At 51.7% G+C, this 25,000-nt stretch overlaps 1 protein-coding gene across 1 annotated transcript in view; it reads right to left on the bottom strand.

Annotated features, from left to right (window-relative positions):
• The window catches only part of LOC129693418 (unconventional myosin-VIIa-like), an 88,769-nt gene that overhangs the window by 35,855 nt on the left and 27,914 nt on the right, over positions 1-25,000 (bottom strand). The window contains exons 14-24 of the mRNA XM_055630246.1: positions 24,884-25,000; positions 22,443-22,569; positions 20,538-20,657; positions 17,491-17,664; positions 15,959-16,186; positions 14,448-14,618; positions 11,286-11,403; positions 10,015-10,141; positions 8,539-8,708; positions 4,129-4,319; positions 317-441 (exon numbers count right to left, since the gene is read on the bottom strand). The exon at positions 24,884-25,000 is cut by the window's right edge and continues 11 nt beyond it. Of these exons, the coding sequence (XP_055486221.1) occupies positions 317-441; positions 4,129-4,319; positions 8,539-8,708; positions 10,015-10,141; positions 11,286-11,403; positions 14,448-14,618; positions 15,959-16,186; positions 17,491-17,664; positions 20,538-20,657; positions 22,443-22,569; positions 24,884-25,000 (1,668 nt within the window). The remainder of the gene's footprint in view (positions 1-316; positions 442-4,128; positions 4,320-8,538; positions 8,709-10,014; positions 10,142-11,285; positions 11,404-14,447; positions 14,619-15,958; positions 16,187-17,490; positions 17,665-20,537; positions 20,658-22,442; positions 22,570-24,883) is intronic.

The raw sequence follows: 25,000 nt of genomic DNA, 5'->3' as shown, positions 1-25,000 counted from the left end.
CATAATGTTGTGAATCTGTGGAATTCTCTGCCACAGAAGGCAGTGGAGGCCAATACACTGGATGTTTTCAAGAGAGAGTTAGATATACAGCAGCTCTTAGGGCTAACGGAATCAAGGGATATGGGGAGAAGGCAGGAACGGGGTACTGATTTTGGATGATCAGCCATGATTGTGTTGAATGGCGGTGCTGGCTGGAAGGGCCGAATGGCCTCTACTGCTGTACCTATTGTCTATGTCTCTATGTACACGGTCTGGTGAGTGGTTTCCCCAACCCTGGGCGATAAGACACCGTGTGCGCTGGGTATTGTTTCCCCACCTGAAGTAGTCATAGGAGAACTCCTCCAAGGTGTAGAGTTTGGCCTTCTCCTCCACTTCCCCCACCGTCAGCTGTGATGTCTTGATGGCTTCTTGTCTCTGGTCTGGCGTCATGGTAACCAGGCACTGCAAGGCAAGGCAAGGCAAGGCAAGGCCGGGTGAATTGAAAATACATTTTAAAAAATCGACTGGAATCATTCTCACCGATGATGGTCAGACTCTCCAGGACGAGGCACGGAGCAGAACGGTGGAGGCAAGGGGCCGGCGAGAATGAGGGGGGGCCCGCGGGGGGGGGGCAACAAAGAGGGGCCCGCGGTGGGGGGGGCAACAAAGAGGGGCCCGCGCTGAGAAGATACGCCTCTACTAAGAACTTCTGTAACTTTGTTGGCCACAGAAACGTGGCGACTCTTTGTGTTCGACTATAATAAAGCTTTATTTCAGACACAGGTCCATATAACACATCATACAGTTACAAAAAATTGCATATTAGCCTATAAGATAAACAAGCTATTGCACCAATGCCGTCTTAGCCTAGAAGTGAATCTATAGCAGCTTTTCAGAGGGCTGACTAAGGCTTCAATGATGTGGTTCTCTGACTTGTCCAGGCGACACATAAAACTAAACATCAGCTGTCTTAAGAGGTTGGCACTCTAGTGGACACAAACAATTGACTGGCACTATGCCACCTAGGGACACGAAGTAGCAACCTCATTGCATCATTGTATGCTACCTTAAGCCTCTCCATACTCCTTTTCTTATACTTAGACCACAATTGAGCAGTATATAACGGTGTGATGTAGGTTCTGAACAGGGAACACTTCACATGGTCAGAGCACATATAAAACTTCCTTATAAGTATGTTGGCTTGAAGATAAATTTTACAGCGCTGTCAGTAGAGGTCTTTGTCATCCTTCCAGTCATCGGATATGACATGACCTAACTATTTACTTTCCTCACACACTGCAAGAGGACTGTCTGACAAATAAAAGGTCGGAAAAGTTGATTTCCTGTCCTCAGCGCTTCTAACTACCATTATGCGGCTTTTCTTAGCGTTATACTTTATGTCATAATCAAGGCCAAACTGAGAGCACACCTTCAACAATAGACAACAGGTGCAGGAGTAGGCCATTCGGCCCTTCGAGCCAGCACCGCCATTCACTATGATCATGGCTGATCATCCCCAATCAGTACCCCGTTCCTGCCTTTTCCCCATATCCCCTGACTCCGCTATCTTTAAGAGCCCTATCTAGCTCTCTCTTGAAAGCATCCAGAGAACCGGCCTCCACCGCCCTCTGAGGCAGAGAATTCCACAGACTCACAACTCTCTGTGTGAGAAAAAGTGTTTCCTCATCTCCGTTCTAAATGGCTTACCCCTTATTCTTAAACTGTGGCCCCTGGTTCTGGACTCCCCCAACATCGGGAACATGTTTCCTGCTGAGGTGAGGTCTGATGTATAGAGTCACACAGCAGGGAAACAGGCCCTTCGGCCCTACTTGTCCACACTGGCCAAGCGGGGCTTTCTCCGGGAGCTCCAGTTTCCACCCACACTCCAAAGTTGCGCAGGTTTGTAGGTTAATTGTCCCGAGTGTGCAGGATAGTGCGAATGTGCGGGGATCGCTGGTCAGCCCGGACTCGGTGGGCCGAAGGGCCTGTTTCCGCGCTGTATCTCTAAACTAAACTCTTGCATGTGCTCTCAATGAACTTTGCTAATCGGGGATTCGATGTAACAAAGGAATCTCATGTGACGAGGGTTGCCAACGGTCCCGTATTAGCCGGGACATCCCGTATATTGGGCTAAATTGGTTTGTCCCGTACGGGACCGCCCTTGTCCCGTATTTGACCGCTACTACTCGGGTCGAGGGGACTGTTGGGTCGGAGCGCCGCGTCCGGCCCCCGCCTCACCCGTCCCGACGTAGTGCAGCCCATGGAGTGCAGCAGCAGCAGCAGCAGCAGCAGCAGCAGCGCCTCGCCCGTGGCCCCGTCGGTCGGTCGGCAGCCCGGCCAGCTGTCCGACCTTCGGACCTTCGCTTACCGCCGACACCACCACCACCCCTCCTTCTCACGGCCGATCATCGGTTCACGAGTTGGACGGGGCGCCGGACTTTGCGCGCGGCCCGGGCCAAAACTCCTCAGCTGGCCCGCCGGCTGGGCTTTGTGTACAGTCCAGCACCCGGGGCCAACTCATCATTCACCCAGACACGGCCCAGTCGGTCAACGAATTGCCGTGGGGAATTTGTCCCATATTTTGACCTTTTTGTCCCCTGTTTGGGAGTGGGAACGTTGGCGACCCAACACATGGCAATAAATTACCATTGAATTATTAAACAATTTGCCCTCAACCTTCTATTCCGTAAAGAATGCAAAGTGCTGGAGTAACTCAGCGGGTCAGGCAGCATCCCTGGGGAACATGGATAGGTGACATTTTGGGTGGGGACCCTTCTTCTCCTGCTATGCCTTGCCAATGTAGATCCACCTACATAGACTATAGCACAGTACAGCACAAGAACAGGCCCTTCGGCCCATAATGTCTGTGCTGAACAGGATGCCACTGCAAGGGCCAGGAAGCGAGCGGGCAAGATCATCTCTGACCCCTCTCACCCTGGCCACAAACTCTTTGAATCATTTCCCTCTGGAAGGCAACTCCGGACTGTCAAAGCTGCCACAGCCAGACATAAAAACAGTTTTTATCCACGAGTAGTTGCTCTACTCAACAGCCAAAAATCTGTAGCCTCCCTTTGATCTGGTATTTTATTTAATTCACATGTTTAATCAATAATATTTTATTATTAATGTTTAATGTTTTATGTGTCATTCCTAACTGTCACTATATGTCATGTGGACAAAACTGCTGGGTCGAAGGGCCTGTTTTCCCCGCCGTATCCTGAAAGTGCACGTTCACAAGTTATAGGAGTAGAATTAGGCCATTCGGCCCATCGAGACCACTCCTCCATTCAATGGTGGCTGATCGCTGCCTCCTAATCCCATTTTCCCGCCTTCTCCACCATAACCCACGACTCCCGTTCTAATCAAGAATTTGTCTATCTATATTTGTCTGCCTTAAAAATATCCACTGACGTGGCCTCCACAGCCGTCTGCGGCAATGAGTTCCACTGATTCACCACCCTCTAACTAAAGAAGTTCCTCCTCAACTCCTTTCTAAAAGAGCGCCCTTTAATTCTGAGGCTGTGCCCTCTAGTCCTAGACTCTCCCACCAGTGGAAACATCCTCTCCACATGCACTCTATCCAGGCCTTTCACTATTCTGTAAGCTTCAAAGCGATCCCTCCCCACTTATTCTTCTAAACTCCAGCGAGTACAGGCCCAGTGTCGTCAAACGCCCATCCTATGCTAACCCACTCGTTCCAGGGATCATTCGTGTGGACCTCCTCTGGACCCTGGCACATCCTTCCTCAGATACGGGGCCCAGATTTTCTCTCCATGCTCCAGATGTCAGCCTGGTCAGCGACTTATAGCGCCCCCAGCATTACATCTCGTTTTCTTTGGTATTCTCTAAAAGTCTCTGAAAGTCTAAAAAAAAGTCTCCAGCTTACTTTTTCATTTTTCTTAATTCTATATCTTTTGGCCACACTACGTTGGTAGTTTAGGGGACTTCCCGTCGGCTCTTTTTCCATCTATATTTCACTTCCCACTTTTGTGTTCTTTGTCCTTTCTTTTTTCATTGATCATAGTTTAAGTTATAAGGTTAAAAATGAACCTGAACAATAATCGTATCGTTTTAGAGGCCGAATGTTTTATCTGTACAGTTGCTTCAAATAGAAAAAATAAATAACTAGTTGGCCGCGTCCAAACTCACCACGATCTCGGCCGCGGGCTTGGTCACCGTGGGCATAACGTAGACGCATTCGGTGGGGAAGTCGCCCTTCTGCTTGGTCCTCTCGTTCACCCCATGAGCCCAGCCGCAGCTCATCACTTGCTCTCCTGTGTCCTGGTCCAGGACTATCAGGTCTCCCTTCAGGAAGGTCAGGAAGGTCAGGTCATCTCCCACTGTGTGGACAACAGAGGAATCAGCGACCCACTCACACGGAGGCAGGTTCAGGCACCGTGCCCCAGGCAAGGGCAGCAGGGACTTGCCGCTCCAACACAATACATTATTACACTGGAACTTTATTTACCCCAGGAGGGAAGTTAGACAATAGACAATAGGTGCAGGAGTAGGCCATTCGGCCCTTCGAGCCAGCACCGCCATTCAATGGGATCATGGCTGATCATCCCCGCTCCTGCCTTCTCCCCATATCCCCTGACTCCGCTATCTTTAAGAGCCCTATCTAACTCTCTCTTGAAAGTATCCAGAGAACCGGCCTCCACCGCCCTCTGAGGCAGAGAATTCCACAGACTCACAACTCTGTGTGAAAAAAGTGTTTCCTCGTCTCCGTTCTAAATGGCTTACCCCTTATTCTTAAACTGTGGCCCCTGGTTCTGGACTCCTGCAACATCGGGAACATGTTTCCTGCCTCTAGCGTGTCCAAACCCTTAATCTTATATGTTTCAATGAGATTCCCTCTCATCCTTCTAAACTCCAGAGTGTACAAGCCCAGCTGCTCCATTCCCTAGTGGACTACATCGATATTGACAGACATAAAACACAACAAGATACATGAAACATCCAGGATAGTCGATATGCAAAGATTGGGATGGGGGGGGGGGGGGGTCAGTCTATCCAACGACAGAAGGGTGAGAATGCATTTCGTTGTCTCTGTACTGTACACTGACAATGACAATTAAAATTGAATCTGAATCTGAGGAGTTTTTCACCTCCGTTCTAATAGAGCACCCTTTAAGTGTGAGGCTGTGACCTCCGCTACTGGACTCTCCCACCAGTGGAAACATCCTTTCCACACCCTCTCTATGGTCAGGCCAGTTCTGGTCATCCTGTTACAGGATGGACGTTGTTAAGCTGGAAAGAGTGCAGAGAAGTATCCTTTACAAGGATGCTGCCAGGACATGAGGGCCTGAGCTACAGGGAGAGGTTGGGCAGGCTAGGACTTTATTCCCTTCTCTTGCTTGCAGCTGCATAGAGTCATCCAACACTGAATCTGACCCTTCAGCCCATCTTGCCCATGGCAACCAAAATGCCCCATCTATACTAGTCCCGCCTGCCCACTTGAAACATAGAAAATATGTATTTGAGGAAGGGCATTCTTGCTATTGAGGGAGTGCAGCGTAGGTTCACCAGGTTAATTCCCGGGATGGCGGGACTGTCATATGTTGAGAGAATGGAGCGGCTGGGCTTGTATACAGTGGAATTTAGAAGGATGAGAGGGGATCTTATTGAAACATTATTAAGGGGTTGGACATGCTAGAGGCAAGAAACATGTTCCCGATGTTGGGGGAGTTCAGACCCAGGGGCCACAGTTTAAGAATAAAGGGTAAGCCATTTAGGACTACACTAGTCCCACCCGACCAACATGCCCCATCTACACTAGTCCCACCCCGACCAACATGCCCCGTCCCACCCCGACCAACATACACTAGTCCCACCCCGACCAACATGCCCCGTCTACACTAGTCCCACCCCGACCAACATGCCCCATCTACACTAGTCCCACCCCGACCAACATGTCCCATCTACACTAGTCCCACCCCGACCAACATGCCCCATCTACACTAGTCCCACCCCGACCAACATGTCCCGTCTACACTAGTCCCACCCCGACCAACATGCACCATCTACACTAGTCCCACCCCAACCAACATGCCCCATCTACACTAGTCCCACCCCGACCAACATGCCCCGTCTACACTAGTCCCACCCCGACCAACATGCCCCGTTTACACTAGTCCCACCCCGACCAACATGCCCCATCTACACCCCACCCCGACCAACATGCCCCGTCCACACTAGTCCCACCCCGACCAACATGCCCCGTCTACACTAGTCCCACCCCGACCAACATGCCCCATCTACACTAGTCCCACCCCGACCAACATGCCCCGTCTACACTAGTCCCACCCCGACCAACATGCCCCATCTACACTAGTCCCACCCCGACCAACATGCCCCGTCTACACTAGTCCCACCCCGACCAACATGCCCCATCTACACTAGTCCCACCCGACCACCAACATACCCCGTCTACACTAGTCCCACCCCGACCAACATGCCCCATCTACACTAGTCCCACCCCGACCAACATGCCCCGTCTACACTAGTCCCACCCCGACCAACATGCCCCATCTACACTAGTCCCACCCCGACCAACATACCCCGTCTACACTAGTCCCACCCCGACCAACATGCCCCATCTACACTAGTCCCCCCCCGACCAACATACCCCGTCTACACTAGTCCCACCCCGACCAACATACCCCGTCTACACTAGTCCCCCCCGACCAACATGACGACCAACATACCCCGTCTACACTAGTCCCACCCCGACCAACATGCCCCATCTACACTAGTCCCACCCCGACCAACATGCCCCATCTACACTAGTCCCACCCCGACCAACATGCCCCGTCTACACTAGTCCCACCCCGACCAACATACCCCGTCTACACTAGTCCCACCCCGACCAACATGCCCCGTCTACACTAGTCCCACCCCGACCAACATGCCCCGTCTACACTAGTCCCACCCCGACCAACATGCCCCATCTACACTAGTCCCACCCCGACCAACATGCCCCATCTACACTAGTCCCACCCCGACCAACATGCCCCGTCTACACTAGTCCCGCCCCGACCTACATGCCCCATCTACACTAGTCCCACCCCGACCAACATGCCCCGTCTACACTAGTCCCACCCAGACCAACCATGCCCCATCTACACTAGTCCCGCCCCGACCAACATGCCCCATCTACACTAGTCCCACCTCAACCAACATGCCCCATCTACACTAGTCCCACCCCCCCACCAACATGCCCCATCTACACTAGTCCCACCCCGACCAACATACCCCATCTACACTAGTCCCACCCCGACCAACATGCCCCGTCTACACTAGTCCCACCCCGACCAACATGCCCCGTCTACACTAGTCCCACCCCGACCAACATGCCCCATCTACACTAGTCCCACCCCGACCAACATGCCCCATCTACACTAGTCCCACCCCGACCAACATGCCCCATCTACACTAGTCCCACCCCGACCAACATACCCCATCTACACTAGTCCCACCCCGACCAACATACCCCGTCTACACTAGTCCCACCCCGACCAACATGCCCCATCTACACTAGTCCCACCCCGACCAACATGCCCCATCTACACTAGTCCCACCCCGACCAACATGCCCCATCTACACTAGTCCCCCCCCCCGACCAACATGCCCCATCTACACTAGTCCCACCCCGACCAACATGCCCCATCTACACTAGTCCCACCCCGACCAACATGCCCCATCTACACTAGTCCCACCCCGACCAACATGCCCCATCTACACTAGTCCCGCCCCGACCAACATGCCCCATCTACACTAGTCCCACCCCGACCAACATGCCCCATCTACACTAGTCCCACCCCGACCAACATGCCCCATCTACACTAGTCCCACCCCGACCAACATACCCCATCTACACTAGTCCCACCCCGACCAACATGCCCCATCTACACTAGTCCCACCCCGACCAACATGCCCCGTCTACACTAGTCCTAGTCCCCCCCCCGACCAACATGCCCCATCTACACTAGTCCCACCCCGACCAACATGCCCCATCTACACTAGTCCCACCCCGACCAACATGCCCCATCTACACTAGTCCCACCCCGACCAACATGCCCCATCTACACTAGTCCCACCCGACCAACATGCCCCATCTACACTAGTCCCACCCCGACCAACATACCCCATCTACACTAGTCCCACCCCGACCAACATACCCCATCTACACTAGTCCCACCCCGACCAACATACCCCATCTACACTAGTCCCACCCCGACCAACATGCCCCATCTACACTAGTCCCACCCCGACCAACATACCCCATCTACACTAGTCCCACCCCCACCAACATACCCCATCTACACTAGTCCCACCCCGACCAACATACCCCATCTACACCAAAACCCCCCCCAACCACATGCCCCATCTACACCAAAACCACCCCCACCAACCTACCCCCACCAACCCTCGCACCACCCCCCCCCCCACCCCCCCCCCCCCCCACTCCCCCCCCCCCACTCTTCCCCCCCTCCCCCACACTCCCCCCCCCTACTCCCCCCCTCCCCTCCCCCTACTCCAACCCACCCCCACACCTACCGGGGTTCGGGTTATCCTGCAGAGCCACAACGAACTTTGACCTCATCCTCAGGCCCTCGAGGAAGGTGACCACAAGGTCGCGGATGTCCTCTGCATTGTTGGAGGTGAAGGTGTATTCGTCACCTTTAATGGTGGCCAGGGTGAAGCTCTGGCCTTGCATCTTACCGCCCCTGAAATGCACCAGAAACAAAGGTCTCTCAGCAGCGTGAGTCAGCCCAGACCATCTGACAAGCCAACCTCCCTGCCTTCGAAGATCGACACAAAACGCTGGAGTAAGCCAGCTGGACACGCAACATTTTCTGGAGAGAAGGAATGAACGGGTGAAGCTTCGGGTCAATAGGTGCAGGAGTAGAGGTCATTCTGCCCTTCAAGCCAGCACCGCCATTCAATGTGATCATGGCTGATCATCCACAATCAGTACCCCGTTCCTGCCTTCTCCCCATATCCCCTGACTCCGCTATTTTTAAGAGCCCTATCTAGCTCTCTCATGAAACCCTTCCTCAGTGGGACTCAACCTGAAACGTCACCCCAATTTTTTCTCTCCAGAGATGCTGCCTGTCGCGCTGAGTTACTCCAGCATTTTGTGTCTATCTTCCATTTAAACCAGCGTCCGCAGTTCTTTCCTACTCCCTTCCATTGACTCCATCTACACCACACGCTGCCTCGGCAAGGCCAGCAGCATCATCAAGGACCAGTCGCACCCCGGGCCACTCCCTCTTCTCCCCTCTCCCATCGGCAAATTGTACAGGAGTGTGAAAACACACACCTCCAGATTCAGAGACAGTTTCTTCCTAGCTGTTATCAGGCAATTGAACCATCCTACCACAACCAGAGAGCAGTCCTGAACTACTATCTACCTCTTTGATGACCCTCAGACTACTATCCATGATCAGACTTTGCTGGCTTTACCTTGCACTGAACGTTATTCCCTTATCATGTATCTATACACTGTAAATGGATCGATTGTAATCATGTATTGTCTTTCTGCTGACTGGATTGAAAGTTTTGCTCAGGTACTGACTATCTTCATGCCCATCCAAACTTTGGAGATATCTACCTGACTGGCAAACACCAAGGCTGAAACACGAGGAATTACATGTATAGGGCTCTTAAAGATAGCAGAGTCAGGGGATATGGGGAGAAGGCAGGAACGGGGTACTGATTGGGGATGATCAGCTATGATCACACTGAATGGCGGTGCTGGCTCGAAGGGCCGAATGGCCTCCTCCTGCACCTGTTGTCTATTGCCGATTATCTCTCCACATCACCTATCCGTCTATATCTCTAGTTTCCCTTTTCCTAGACTCTCCGTCTGAAGAAGGGTCTCGACCCGAAACGTCACCTATTCCTTTTCTCCAGACACTCTGCCGGTCCCGCTGAATTACTCCAGGTTTTTTGTGTTGATCTTCGACTTAAACCAGCACCTGCAGTTCCTTCCTGCACATATCCCTCCTGGTTTACCTGCTTCACACTCACCTGCTGCTGGTCACAGCCGTGATTTCGGGGAAGGAAAGTTCCAGAAGGACTTGCTCCTGTTCGTCGACGAAGTAAACACCAGTCCAGTTGACTGCAACAATCACGTCGTTTTTGGGCAGGCTTGGTCCTGAGGGCAAGACCAGTCATTAAATGGAACATGGTTTCCCTTCCAGAGATGGCAGAGATACATAGATTCTTCAATAGTTCGGGCGTCAGGGGTTTGGATGGGACTTGTTGGTCAGTGTGGACAAATGTATGACTATGCTGCCTGTATGACTCTATGATGCCTGGACACCAGTTCTATCCTACACACCCTAGGGACAATTTACAGAAGCAATCCATATTACTAAATCTCTGATCTTGACCGCTTTTGGCCCACTGTGTTGCGATTTCCGAGAGAACGCCGTCACCTACGGCCGTCATTTTTGGCCACCTCGCTCAGAGACCCCTCTGCCTTCTGGGACCGGAGGATTTTCCCATCGTTGAAAAACCAGAGAGATATTAATGTTTTTTAAAAAATCGCCATTCTCTCTGCTGCCCCCGCTGGCGGCAGGGGGGAGGGACTATAAAACCCGGAAGTGTCGTGCCTCACTCAGTCTCTGCCAGACCCAGGAAGCGAGAGGGCCACGGCTCCCTGAGCTGCGAATAACACTGAACGCATGTCTACTCCACGGTGAGTCCCCTCGATGCGGCTGTAAAGTGGCTGCAGCCCAATTGTTTGCCTTGGCTTGGCTTTTAAAATTGTTGCAACAGTTGGCTGCCAGCCCAAGAATCCATTCGGCCCACAATGTCTATACTAGCCCTCTGGAAACCAGTACCTTTGGCCCGTAATACCCATACTAGTGCAACAGAAAGCCCCCCCAATATTGGAATTGGTGGGGAGGTGGAATATTGCAATGGTGACCAGCCCTCCCGTGTGATGCTGGGTCCCACTTAGTCTAGTATATATATGTAAACCTGCACGTCTTCGGAGTGTGGGAGGATGCTGGAGCACCCGGAGAAAACCCATGCAGGTCACAGGGAGAACGTGCAAACTCCGTACAGACAGCACCCGCAGTCGGGAGGGAACCCGGGTCTCTTGCGCTGTAAGGCAGCAACTCTACCGTTGCGCCACTGTGCCGCCCCATGGTTCATGTACAGGAAAGGTTTAGACGGACGTGGGCCAAATGCAGGCAGGTGAGTCTAGTGTAGATGGGGCATGGAGGTCGGCATGGGCAAGGTGGGCCGAAGGGCCTGTTTCTGTGCTGTGTGATTCGCTGACTAACACCAACCTGAGAACTTGAAGGCCTCGTAGAATCGGGAGAACAGCAACGGCCATTTGAAACGAGCAAAGTCCACAACCTCCTCCTTCACCTTCTGAGGGTCCATTCTCTTCTGAGTATAAACCCCCTGGAGAGGTGAAAGGCAGCATTAATGGAGGATGAGTGTAAAAACACACACACTTTACACGTCAACAGCCTTGCCCAAACACACTGGAGATTGTGGTCACAAAGATAACATGATTCACAAAGTGCTGGAGAAACTCAACGGTTCAGGCAGCAACGCTAGAGGACACAAATAGGCGATGTTTTGGGTCAGGGCCCTCCTTCAGACTGACTTAGTTCAGTTTAGTTTAGAGAGACAGCGTGGAAACAGGCTCTATGGCCCAGCGTGTCCATGCCGACCAGCGATCACCCCGTACATTAGCTCAAGATTCAAGATTCAAGATAGATTTAATTGTCACGTGTGCCTAATGGCACAGTGAAATGAATTTCCATACAGCCATACAATAAAAAATCAACAGGACACAACACACTATAGGGTTTGACATAAAACATCCCCACACAGCAGAATCAGAGTTCCCCACTGTGTAGGAAGGCACCAAAGTCAGTCTTCTTCCTCCACTGTTCCCCGTGGTCAGGGACTCCCCGTGCCCTCCGCAGTTGCCGCTACGGGCGGCCCGATGTCCAGGACCGCACGCCGGGGTGTTGTAAGTCCGACGTTGGGGCTGCGGGACGTCCTCAGCGGCGTGGACACAGAGTCGGCCCCCTCCTACCGGAGTCAGCGGCTTCCAAAGTCCGCAGGCCGTGCCGGGTGGAGACTGCTGCTGTAGGCCCTCTGCAAGGCGCCCCAGGACTCCTCGTTGTTGTTCAGCGCCGCCCGCGTTGGAAGCTCTCCGCACCAGAGCGCCACGATGTTGGAGCAACGGCTCAACGCTCCGGAGCTCCAAACGGCGACCCAGGTTGTCATCGCCCGCTCCGCGGTGACTCCAGCGCTGCGCCGCCGCTGTAGCAGCCCTGGTCCGGCTCTGTCCGACACACCAGGGATAATGCACAGAAGACAACTCACCTACAAACCTGCACGTCTTTGGAGTGTGGGAGGACACCGGAGCACCTGGACAAAACCCACATGGTCACTGGGAGAACGTGCAAACTCCGTACAGACAGCACCCGTAGTCAGGATCGAACCCGGGTCCCTGGTGCTGAAATGCAGCAACTTTAGCACTGAGCCACCGTGCCGTGCTGTGATGTACTGGCATACCTGGATAGTTGAAGGTCATAGTGGAAGACAAGACTAAAGGGCCTGTCCCACCTACGCGATTATTTTGGCGACTTGCCGGCACCCGTCATAGTCACAGCGGGTGGCCGTAAATCTTCAACCCGTTGAAAATCCAGCGGCGACCAGTACAAGGTTACGACTCTTTGGGCGACTACTCACGAGCGTACAGGCATCACCCCCGCGACAGGGCAGCGCGGTAGTGAGTTGCCTCACAGCACCAGCGACGCAGGATCGACCCCAACCTCAGGTGCTGTCTGCGTGGAGTTTGCACGCTCTCCCTGTGACAACGTGGATTTCTTTCCGCATCCCAGGGGCACGTGGTTTTGTAGGTTAATCAACCCATGCAAATTGCCCCAAGAGTGTCGGGGGCTGATGTAAAAGTGGGCTAAATAGAAACATAGAAACATAGACAATAGGTGCAGGAGTAGAGGCCATTCGGCCCTTCGAGCCTGCACCATTCGCCATTCAATATGATCATGGCTGATCATCCAACTCAGTATCCTGTACCTGCCTTCTCTCCATACCCCCTGATCCCTTTAGCCACAAGGGCCACATCTAACTCCCTCTTAAATATAGCCAATGAACTGTGGCCTCAACTACCCTCTGTGGCAGAGAGTTCCACAGATTCACCACTCTCTGTGTGAAAAAAGTTCTTCTCATCTCGGTTTTAAAGGATTTCCCCCTTATCCTTAAACTGTGACCCCTTGTCCTGGACTTCCCCAACATCGGGAACAATCTTCCTGCATCTAGCCTGTCCAACCCCTTAAGAATTTTGTAAGTTTCTATAAGAAACTCCTAAATTCTATTTTCTAATTCTAAATTCTAACTCCTAAATAGAACAGGTGGGTGATCGATGATCAAGGTGGACTTGATGGGCCGAACGGCCTGATTCCAAGCTGCTTCTCTGCACAGTAGCTATGTACCTGTATAGACTACATCTTTGGTTGTGCTAACTGATCACAAATAACAGACTGAGTGTTATCTAGCATCGTAGCAATTGATTATATTTCATGTGTGCGTCATTTAATTTATCGGCCTGATAAGCTCCACAAAGAAACGTTTTATTGTTCTTCCATCCTCCCCCCACCCCCCACACAATCAGTCTGAAGAAGGGTCCCAACCCTAAACGTCACCTTTCCATGTTCTCCAGAGATGCTGCCCGGCCCGCTGAGTTACTCCAGCACTTTGTGTGGGAAGGAACTGCAGATGCTGGTTTAAACTGAAGATAGACACACAAAAAAGCTGGAGTAACTCAGTGGGACAGGCAGCATCCCTGGAGGGAAGGAATGGGTGAGGAGAGGTCTGAAGAAGGGTCTCCACCCAAAACGCTACCTATTCCTTTGTTCCAGAGATGCTGCCTGTCCCGCTGAGTTACTCCAGCATTTTGTTCGGTTGTCGGTACAAATCTCTGCTTGCGAATGAAACTTAAATAAACCAAAGGAATAGTTAGATTGTCGATAGTTAGTTGTTGTCTGTGTTGGCGACAATGTCTGCCAGGCCCCGACACAGCTCCATGTGGTGGGTGGTAGAGCGGGCACCCAGAGATGACAGGGTTGGCTGTGTGTTGTTCTGCTTCACATTCACAGGCTGGGCTCTGGCGGAGGGAGGGGAGCCCCCATCTCCACACACTGACGTTGAAACGGCCAACTCCAGTACCTGAGAGTTACGTATGAGATGTACAAATGGGAATTTCAACACGGTCGATTTGACCCTTGAAGAGGTTAACCAGACAATGGCTGGAACCGATTCTTGATTAGTACGGGTGTCAAGGGTTACGGGGAGAAGGAATAGAGAATGGCGTTGAGATGGAGAGACAGATCAGCCGTGATCGCAGGTTGGTGTAGACTTGATGGGCTGGTCGGAGAATGTATAGAAGAGGCAACAAGCGCACGCACCTTTTTGTGAGCCGCTACGATGTACTGTGCCCACTTCTCAATAGTTTTGGACGAGTTGACTTCTCGGTCGGGAATGTAAGAAGGAATCAGGCTCATCAGCCGCTCCAGAACGATCTCAGAACCGTAGTCCACGTAATACTGCTGGGAGGCTAGTTCAGCAAGGTCTTCCTCCTAAAGGGAAGGGAAGGAGAGCAGTCAACATGGGTGGAGGTGTGGGCTGGTGTGCGGTGTGTGTGTGTGTGTGTGTGTGTGTGTGTGTGTGTGTGTGTATGTGTGTGTGTGTGTGTGTGTGTGTGTGTGTGTGTGTGTGTGTGTGTGTGTGTGTGTGTGTGTGTGTGTGTGTGTGTGTGTGTGTGTGTGTGTGTGGAATGTGTGTGTGTGTGTGTGGTGTGTGTTGTGTAGTGTGTGTGTGTGTGTGTGTGTGTGTGTGTGTGTGTGGTGTGTGTGTGTGTGTGTACTGTGTGTGTGTTTTGTGTGTGTGTGTGTCGTGTGTGTGTCAGGTGTGTGTGTGTGTGTGTGTGTGTGTAATGTGTGGGAGTGTGTGTGTGTGTGTGGGAAGGTGTGTGGGTGGTGTGTGTGTGTGGTGTGTGTGTGTGTGTGTGTGTGTGTGTGTGTGTGTGTGTGTGTGTGTGTGTGTGTGTGTGTGTGTGTGTGTGTGTGTGTGTGTGTGTGTGTGTGTGTGTGTGTGTGTGTGTGTGTGTGTGTGGTGTGTGTGTGTGTGTGTGTGTGTGTGTGTGTGTGTGTGTGTGTGTGTGTGTGTGTGTGTGTGTGTGTGTGTGTGTGTGTGTGTGTGTGGGGTGTGTGTGTGTGTGTGTGTGTGTGTGTGTGTGTGTGTGTGTGTGTATGTGTGTGTGTGTGTGTGTGTGTGTGTGTGTGTGTGTGTGTGTGTGGGGATGCAGTGTTACACAGAAGCTTTTGTCGGCACTGGGACTGGACTCGATGGAGTTTAGAAGAACGAGGGGGGAACCTCATTGAAACTCACCGAACAGTGAAAGGCTTGGATAGAGTGGATGTGGAGAAGATGTTTCCACTAGCGGGAGAGTCTCGGACCAGAGGGCACAGCCTCAGGATAAAAGGACCTACCTTTAGAATGTAAACGAGGAGGAATTTCTTTAGTCAGAGGGTGGTGAATCTGTGGAATTCATTGCCACAGACGGCTGTGGAGGCCAAGTCAGTGGATATATTTAGGGCAGAGATAGATTAGTGCGGGTGTCAGAGGTTATGGGGTGAAGGCAGGAGAATGGGGTTAGGAGGGAGAGATAGATCAGCCACGATTGAATGGCGGAGTTGAATTGAAGGGCCGAATGGCCTAATTCTGCCCCTGTCACTAATGAGGGAGACGTGGGTTTGCGGGAACTGCTCCAGTACATCGACTGGACTTTGGAATTTGTACAAGGAATAATACTGACGCCTGCATGTGTAACGTATGCAAAAATGTACGGTTGCATAGGTGACAAATAAGGAACGGCGTGTATACCGAGACACCTGGTGGCGTTTCAGGTGAGTCTCACCTTGTCACACCTGTATTCCCCAAACTTGACGCCCCTGACGGTCTGCTGATAGATGAGGTTGGTGGCCACCAGGTCCTCGCTGGGGTTGTGCCAGGGGGTGAAGATCTCCTTGCGGTAGAACAGGCGCCAGGGTGCGTTCCTCTCCTGCGCCCCCTGTTCCTTGGCGTACTGCTCACACTGGGAGACCGCATCCATTACGTAGTCATTGCCGCTGCCCAACGAGGACACCTACACACGGCAGGGAGCGTCACTCTCATGTGGACAGGGTGGGGGAGGGGTTACAGACACCGGGGAGGGAGGAGTTACAGGGTGGGGGGGGGATCACAGGGTGGGGGGGGGGTTACAGGGTGGGGGGGGGACACAGGGTGGGGGGAGGGGTTACAGGGTGGGGGAGGGGTTACTACAGGGTGGGAGGGGCTACAGGGTGGGAGGGATCACAGGGTGGGGGGAGGGGTTACAGGGTGGGGGGGGAGGGGTTACAGGGTGGGGGGAGGGTGGGGGGAGGGGTTACAGGGTGGGGGGTCATAGCTACATAGAGTGATACAGTGTGGAAACAGGCCCTTCAGCCCAACTTGCCCACACCGGCCAACATGTCCCAGCTACACCAGTCCCACCTGCCTGCGTTTGGTCCATTTCCCTCTAAACTTATCCCATCCATGTACCTGTCTGATTGTTTCTTAAACGTTGGGATAGTCCCAGCCTCAACTACCTCCTCAGCTTGTTCCATACACCCACCACCCTCTGTGTGAAAAAGGTTACCCCTTGGATTCCTATTTCCTATTTTTTCCCCTTCACCGTGAACCTGTGTCCTCTGGTCCTCGATTCCCCTACTCTGGGCTAGAGACTCTGTGCAACTACCCGATCCATTCCTCTCATGATTTTGTACACCTCAATAATATTACCCCTCATCCTCCTGCGCTCCATGGAATAGAGACCCAGCCTACTCAACCTCACATAGAAAACATAGAAAATAGGTGCAGGAGTAGGCCATTCGGCCCTTCGAGCCTGCATCGCCATTCAATGTGATCATGGCTGATCATCCAACTCAGTATCCTGTCCCTGCCTTCTCTCCATACCCCCTGATCCCTTTAGCCACAAGGGCCACATCTAACTCCCTCTTAAATATAGCCAAGGAACTGGCCTCAACTACCTTCTGTGGCAGAGAATTTCTGAGATTCACCACCGTGTGTAAAATGTTTTTCTCATCTCGGTCCTAAAAGATTTCCCCCTTATCCTTAAACGGTGACCCCTTGTCCTGGACTTCCCCAACATCAGGAACAATCTTCCTGCATCTAGCCTGTCCAACCCCTTAAGAATTTTGTAAGTTTCTATAAGATCCCCCCTCAATCTTCTAAATTCTAGCGAGTACAAGCCGAGTCTATCCAGTCTTTCTTCATATGAAAGGCCTGACATCCCAGGAATCAGTCTGGTGAACCTTCTCTGTACTCCCTCTATGGCAAGAATGTCTTTCCTCAGATTAGGAGACCAAAGCTAAGTGGAGTGCAACTCAGGACAACGTTTTGCCCACGTACCTTGTCAAACAGCGCAATGTACAGGGAAAATCCAAAGCGATCCTTCAGGCCGATCTTGTCCGCCAGAGAGTTGCAGAGCTCCTTGGCCGTTGTGGCAGAGTCGGTCAGGAGGGTCTTGGTTGTCCCGTCCATGAAGGTGATGGGCAACATGATGGGCTTCTTCGACTTGGTGGCCTGCGGTGGGTATTGGAGAGCATGGCAGAGGAGGAAGAAGAGAAAGGATCAGCTTGATGAGGCCGTAGAAGTCACCGGGTTTCAGTTCCACAATGTGACCAGGACCCCCATGGTGTTATGGCAATCTACCTCGTTTAAGAAAGAACTGCTGGAAAAATCGAAGGCAGACCAAATTGCTGGAGAAACTCAGCGGGTGAGGCAGCATCTATGGAGCGAAGGAATAGGTGACGTTTCGGGTTGAGACCCTTCTTCAGACTTCGACCCGAATCGTCACCTATTCCTTCGCTCCATAAATGCTGCCCCACCCGCTGAGTTTCTCCGGCATTTGTCTGCCTTCTGAGCTAATCTACCTTGTTCACTTCAGTTTGGTTTATTGTCACGTGTACCGAGGTACAGTGAAAGGCTTTTTGTTGCGTGCTCACCAGTCAGCAGAAAGACAACACACAATTACAATCGAGCCATTCGCAGTGTACCGATAATCGATAAAGGGATAACGTTTAGTGCAAGGTAAAGACAGCAAAGTCTGATCAAGGATAGTCTGAGGGTCACCAATGAGGTATATAGTAGTTCAGCACTGCTCTCTGGTTGTGGTAGGATGGTTCAGTTGCCTGATAACAGCCGGGAAGAAACTGTCCCTGAATCTGGAGGTGTGCATTTTCACACGCCTGTACCTTTCCCCCAATAAACTAAAGTACAACAACTTCCAAATAGGCTCCAAACTATATAGACTTGGGGGCAATATTTTAGAATTTGCACTATTATAGCCCTGTCGCATGGTGCAAGTCCATTCCAAGAGCTCTACTGAGCTAAAAAATATTCAAACTCGTGGTAAGCACGGAGAATGAACGTAGCGGGTACGTCGGAGCTCGGGGACGTCTCTTAGCGGCTCGTAACGCTAACGGCAGGTACTCGGGAAGACTCGTTAACGGCAGGTAAGCACGGGAAGACTGGTGAAGATTTTTCAACATGTTGGAAAATGTCCACGAGAGCCCCGAGTACCGACGAGTGGCCATTACCGTAAATCTCCGAGTTCGAATCAGGGCAAACTCGGGAGAACTCTTGGAATGAACTTGTACAGTGGGACAGGGCTATTATTGTTTGTTACTTTGTCTGCATTTACTGATCTTATTTCACATTGTTTATTATGGGTTTTGCAGAGTTCATGAGTTCTCGGGACAGAATTAGGCCATTCGGCTCATCAAGTCAACTCCGCCATTCAGTCACGGCTGATCTATCTCTCCCTCCTAACCCCATTCTCCTGCCTTCTCCCCGTAACCCCTGACACCCGTACTAATCAAGAATCTGTCTGATGAAGTGTCTGGACCTGAAATGTCATCAATCCTTCCTTCCAGAGATGCTGCCTGACCCGCTGAGTTACTCCAGCATTTTGTGTCTATCTTCAGGGTAAACCAGCATCTGCAGTTCCCTAAGACAATAGGTGCAGGAGTAGGCCATTCGGCCCTTCGAGCCAGCACCGCCATTCAATGTGATCATGGCTGATCATCTACAATCAGTACCCCGTTCCTGCCTTCTCCCCACATCCCCTGACTCCACTATTTTTAAGAGCCCTATCTAGCTCTCTCTTGAAAGCATCCAGAGAACCGGCCTCCACCGCCCTCTGAGGCAAGAATTCAACAGACTCACAACTCTCTGTGAGAAAAAGTGTTTCCTCGTCTCCGTTCTAAATGGCTTACTCCTTATTCTTAAACTGTGGCCTCTGGTTCTGGACTCCCCCAACATCGGGAACATGTTTCCTGCCTCTAGCGTGTCCAAACCCTTAATAATCTTATATGTTTCAATAAGATATCCTTTCATCCTTCTAAACTCCAGAGTGTACAAGCCCAGCCGCTCCATTCTCTCAGCATATCACAGTCAGGCCATCTCGGGAATTAACCTTGTAAACCTACGCTGCACTCCCTCAATAGCAAGAATGTTCTTCCTCAAATTAGGGGACCAAAACTGCACACAATACTCCAGGTGTGGTCTCACTGGGGCTCTGTACAACTGCAGAAGGACCTCTTTGCTCCTGTACTCAACTCCTCTGGTTATGAAGGCCAACATGGCTTTCTTCACTGCCTGCTGTACCTGCATGCTTACTTTCATTGACTGATGAACAAGGACCCCCCCAGATCCCGTTGTACTTCCCCTTTTCCCAACTTGACACCATTTAGATAGTAATCTGCCTTCCTGTTTTTGCTACCAAGATGCTTTCAAGAGAGAGCTAGATAGGGCTCTTAAAGTGGATAACCTCACATTTATCCACATTAAACTTCATCTGCCATGCATCTGCCCACTCCCCCAACCTGTCCAAGTCACCCTGCATTCTCATAGCATCCTCCTCACAGTTCACACTGCCACCCAGCTTTGTGTCATCTGCAAATATTTGCTCATGTTACTTTGAATCCCTTCATCTATAAGTTCTTCCTTATACAAAGAATCTGTGAATCGGTGTCTTAAACTACTCAATGACGTGGCCTCCACAGCTGCCCGTGACAATGAATTCCACAGATTCACCACCCTCTGACTAAAGAAATTCCTCCTCATCTCTTTCCCAAAGGTACGTCCTATTATTCTGATGCTGTGCCCTCTAGTCCTAGCATAGAAACATGCTCTCCACATCCACTCTATCCAGGCCTTTGCATATCTGTTGTGATGCTGCAAGTAATGGGCCTGCCCAACTTTGGCGATTTGTTTGGTGACAGTGGCAACAATATTTGCTGTCGTTGGTTGTCGTAGGTGAGTTCCATTACACCCAGTCCCTGGCAGCTGCCTAAAGAGTCACCTAAGTGGGACAGGCCCTTGAGAGTTTTGGGAACTTAGACCGTAATACACTCTTGGCCCTCGACACTAAGCTTGGATTTCACGGAGGTTACCTGCAGCTCCAGCCAGCTGGGCGGTTGTGTCCGGGTGCCGTTAGCAAACGTCCTCCTCATCCTCTCCTCACAGTAGGGGGCATAGCCGGGGGGACCACCGTTGATGAAGTTCCTCAGATACTGCAAGAGGAACACCACAGTCAAATGCCCACATAGAAACATAGAAAATAGGCGCAGGAGTAGAGGCCATTCAGAACAAGTTAGGGCTTTATTCTTTGGAGCGCAGAAGGTTAAGGGGGGACTTGATAGAGCTCTTTAAAATGATGAGAGGGATAGACAGAGTTGACGTGGAAAAGCTTTTCCCACTGAGAGTAGGGAAGATTCAAACAAGGGGACATGACTTGAGAATTAAGGGACTGAAGTTTAGGGGTAACATGAGGGGGAACTTCTTTACTCAGAGAGTGGTAGCTGTGTGGAATGAGCTTCCAGTGAAGGTGGTGGAGGCAGGTTCATTTTTATCATTTAAAAATAAATTGGATAGTTATATGGATGGGAAGGGAATGGAGGGTTATGGTCTGAGCGCAGGTATATGGGACTAGGGGAGATTATGTGTTCGGCACGGACTAGAAGGGTCGAGATGGCCTGTTTCTGTGCTGTAATTGTTATATGGTTATATGGTTATATGGCCCTTCGAGCCTGCACCATTCGCCATTCAATATGATCATGGCTGATCATATTGATATGATCATGGCAGCCTCAGTGGTCGAGTTGCTGCCTTACAGCGCCAGAGACCCGAGTTCCATCCCGATTACCGGTGCTGTCTGTACGGAGTTTGAACGTTCCCCCTGTGACCTGCGTGGGTTTTCTCCAGGATCTAACGTATAGAATTATTAAGGGATTGGACACGCTAGAGGCAGAAAACATGTTCCCGATGTTGGGGGAGTCCAGAACCAGGGGCCACAGTTTAAGAAACATAGAATGGACACGAGGAAAATTTTTCAGAGGGTAGGAGTCTGTGCCATTCGGCCTCAGAGGGCGGTCGAGGTTCTCTGCACCAAGAGAGAGCTAGATAGGGCTCTTAATATGATCGGGGCTGATCAGAAGGCCAACTCAGTATCCCGTACCTGCCTTCTCTCCATACCCTCTGAGCCCCTGAGCCACAAGGGCCACATTGAACTCCCTCTTAAATATAGCCAATGAACTGGCCTCCTCTGGCACTTCCCTCTGTGGCAGAGAGTTCCAGAGAGAAAGAATTAGGGGGAAGCCATTTAGAATGGAGACGAGGAAACACTTTTTCACACAGAGAGTTGTGAGTTTGTGGAATTTCCTCTGCCTCAGAGGGCGGTGGAGGCCGGTTCTCTGGATATTTTCAAGAGAGAGTCAGATAGGGCTCTTAAAGATAGCGGAGTCAGGGGATATGGGGAGAAGGCAGGAACGGGGTACTGATTGGGGATGATCAGCCATGATCATATTGAATGGCGGTGCTGGCTCATAGGGCCGAATGGCCTACTCATGCACCTATTGTGTATTGTCTATTTTTTAGTCGAAGGTCTTACCTTCCACTACCGGCAACCTCCGGCAACCACCGGCAACCACCGGCAACCAACGGCAACCTCCGGCAACCTCTGGCAACCAACGGCAACCTCCGGCAACCAACCAACGGCAACCTCTGGCAACCAACGGCAACCAACGGCAACCAACGGCAACCACCTTCAACTAGCATCTCAACCAGTTTTGACTAAAAAATTCCCGATTTTTAAAACCTATTTTTAGTTGCGGCCGGTTTTGAATTTTTTGAAATAATCGCCGGAATGTAGAAGAAGCGGGAACCACTTTCGCCCATTAGGGAGACTGACAAAAACCTCCGGAGGCAGCTTTCAGACAGCTCCAAGAGGTGGGATGGGAACTGGGCTGGATGATATTTTTGGCAGGTTAGGGAGCAATGACGGAGTGGTGTAAAGTTACCTTCACAAACTTTTCGGACGGGGCGAAGCAGCCGACGCACAGACTGACGAGGATCCAACCGCGGGCGTGGCTGGTCTTGGATGGATTCTGGCTCAGTTGCTTGCAGATCTGGCAGTAGATCTCGTCCCTGATACCAGGCGGACAATCAACAGTCAGGCACTGCACTGCCCCTGCACCCCCTCAAACCCCCCCCCCCCCCCCCCCCCCCCCCCCCCCCCCCCCCCCCTCCACCCCGGCCCGTCTACAGCACCAACAGTCAACAGCCCCACCTCACCGGGGCAATCACGGTGGCAGAGTTGCCTGCAGCTTCGGGGACCCGGGTTCCATCCCGACTATGGGTGCTGTCTGCACGGAGTTTGCACGTTCTCCCCGTGACCTGTGTGGGTTTTTCTGCAAGATCTTCAGTTTCCTCCCACACTAAAATGACGTGCAGGTTTGTAGGTTTGGTGTTGTGTAAATTATCTCTAGTGGGTGCAGGACGGGGTTAGTGTGTGGGGATCGCTGGTCGGCACGGACCTGATGGGCCGAAGAGCCCGTTTTCGCACAGTATCACGTATCTGGTTCATTGTCGCGTGTACCGGGATACAGTGAAAAGCTTTTACTGCGTGCTATCCACTCAGCGGAAATACAATACGTGATTACAATCGGGCCATTTACAGTGTATAGATACATGATAAGGGAATAATGTTTAGTGCAAGGTGAAGCCGGTAGTCCAATCAAGGACTCGAAGTATTGGCAGATAGAGTCATAGAGTGATACAGTGTGGAAACAGGCCCTTCGGCCCAACTTGCCCACACCGGCCAACATGTCCCATCTACACTAGTCCCACCTGCCCGCGTTTGGTCCATATCACTCCAAACCTGTCCCATCCATGTACCTGTTTAACTGTTTCTTAAACGTTGGGATAGTCCCTGCCTCAACTACCTCCTCTGGCAGCTTGTTCCATACACCCACCATCCTCTGTGTGAAAAGGTTACCCCTCAGATTCCTATTAAATCTTTTCCCCTTCACCTTAAACCTACTGTATGTCCTCTGGTCCTCGATTCCCTGACTCTGGGCAAAAGACTCTGTGCGTCTGTCCGATCTATTCCTCTCATGATTTTATACACCTCTATAAGATCTCCCCTCATCCTCCTGTGCTCCATGGAATAGAGACCCAGCCTACTCAACCTCTCCCTGTAGCTCACACCCTCTAGTCCTGGCAACATCCTTGTGGCAGCACGACTGTGTTGCGTTATTTTTTGGTCTAGTTAAATGTAGTTGTTTGTGTTTTTTAACTGTGTATATGTGGGGGGGGGGGGACTTTTTAAATTTCTTCCCTGTACGGGAGAACCGACCTTTTCCCTGTCGGGTCTCTGTTGTCGTTGGGGCCTAGCACCGTGGAGCGGCCTCCAGCCTGAACAACCTGGACGCTCCAGTCACGGAGCCTGCGGAGCTGTGGACTTACCATCGGCCTCGGAGTGTGGGGAGCGGTGGTGACTCGCTGCTGCAGCCCGACCACGTAGCTCGGAGGCTCCAGCTGCAGCCACAGGTCCGGTGGACTGGGACATCGGGAGCTCGCGGGTCCAGGTGGAGAGACCGCTTTCCGGAGCTCCAACAACGCGACTTCTCCAGCCCGTGTCGCGGGGTTGGAACGTCCCGGAGCGGGGCCGTACATCGCCCGGCGCGGCCTAAAATGGCCGTGGGACTTATCATCGCCCGCCTGGGGCTTGGACATCGGGAGAGAAATGGAGAACAGGGGAGAGAAAAGACTTTGCCTTCCATCACAGTGGGCTCAATGTTTCTGTAAATTGAATTGTGTGTATGTCTGTAGGACATTGTCTTTGTTTGTATGGCTGTGGAAACGGAGTTTCACTGAGGTTCAAATGACATGTAATAAATATTGTATTGTATATTGCATATTGTGAATCTTCTCTGTACCAATGACGAGCCACATCTCTTGATGTGAATGGGGTTTAAAAGCTCAGAGTTAAAGTAGGAAATGTTACTGTAGGATTAGAGATATAAGAGTGTGGAGCATTTGTAAATTAGTGTAGAGATACAGCGTGGAAACAGGCCATTCGGCCCACCGAGTCCGTGCCGACCAGCGATCCCCGCACACTAACACTGCCCTACACACACTAGGGACAATTTACATTTACACCAAGCCAATTAACCTACAAACCTGTACGTCTTTGGAGTGCGGGAGGAAACCAAAGAACGCGGAGAAAACTCACGCAGGTCACGGGGAGAATATACAAACTCCGTACAGACCGCGCCCGTAGTCAGGATCGAACCCGGGTCTCTGGCGCTGCGAGCGCTGTAGTGAGGCAGCTACTCCACCGCTGCGCCACCGTGCACACGGTTGTAGATCGGCTTCTGCGGCCTGCTGGGAAATATTGGCCTGGGTTGGGCGCCATCTTGGATTCATCTTGCGCGACCGTTCCTGAAACTGAACGTACCTGAGTTCCGGGCGTAGGATCCCATTCCCAATGACGAAGTGAAGCTTCTCCAGGTTGGAGGTGGGTCTGTCTTCCAGCATACTGTTCCCCCGTAGACTGTAATCCCCATCATTCAGT

The sequence above is a fragment of the Leucoraja erinacea genome, unplaced genomic scaffold, assembly GCF_028641065.1.
Source record: "Leucoraja erinacea ecotype New England unplaced genomic scaffold, Leri_hhj_1 Leri_288S, whole genome shotgun sequence".
Classification (NCBI taxonomy): domain Eukaryota; kingdom Metazoa; phylum Chordata; class Chondrichthyes; order Rajiformes; family Rajidae; genus Leucoraja; species Leucoraja erinaceus.
The sequence above is the reverse complement of the archived record's forward strand: the minus strand, read 5'-3'. Positions and strand labels throughout refer to the sequence as shown.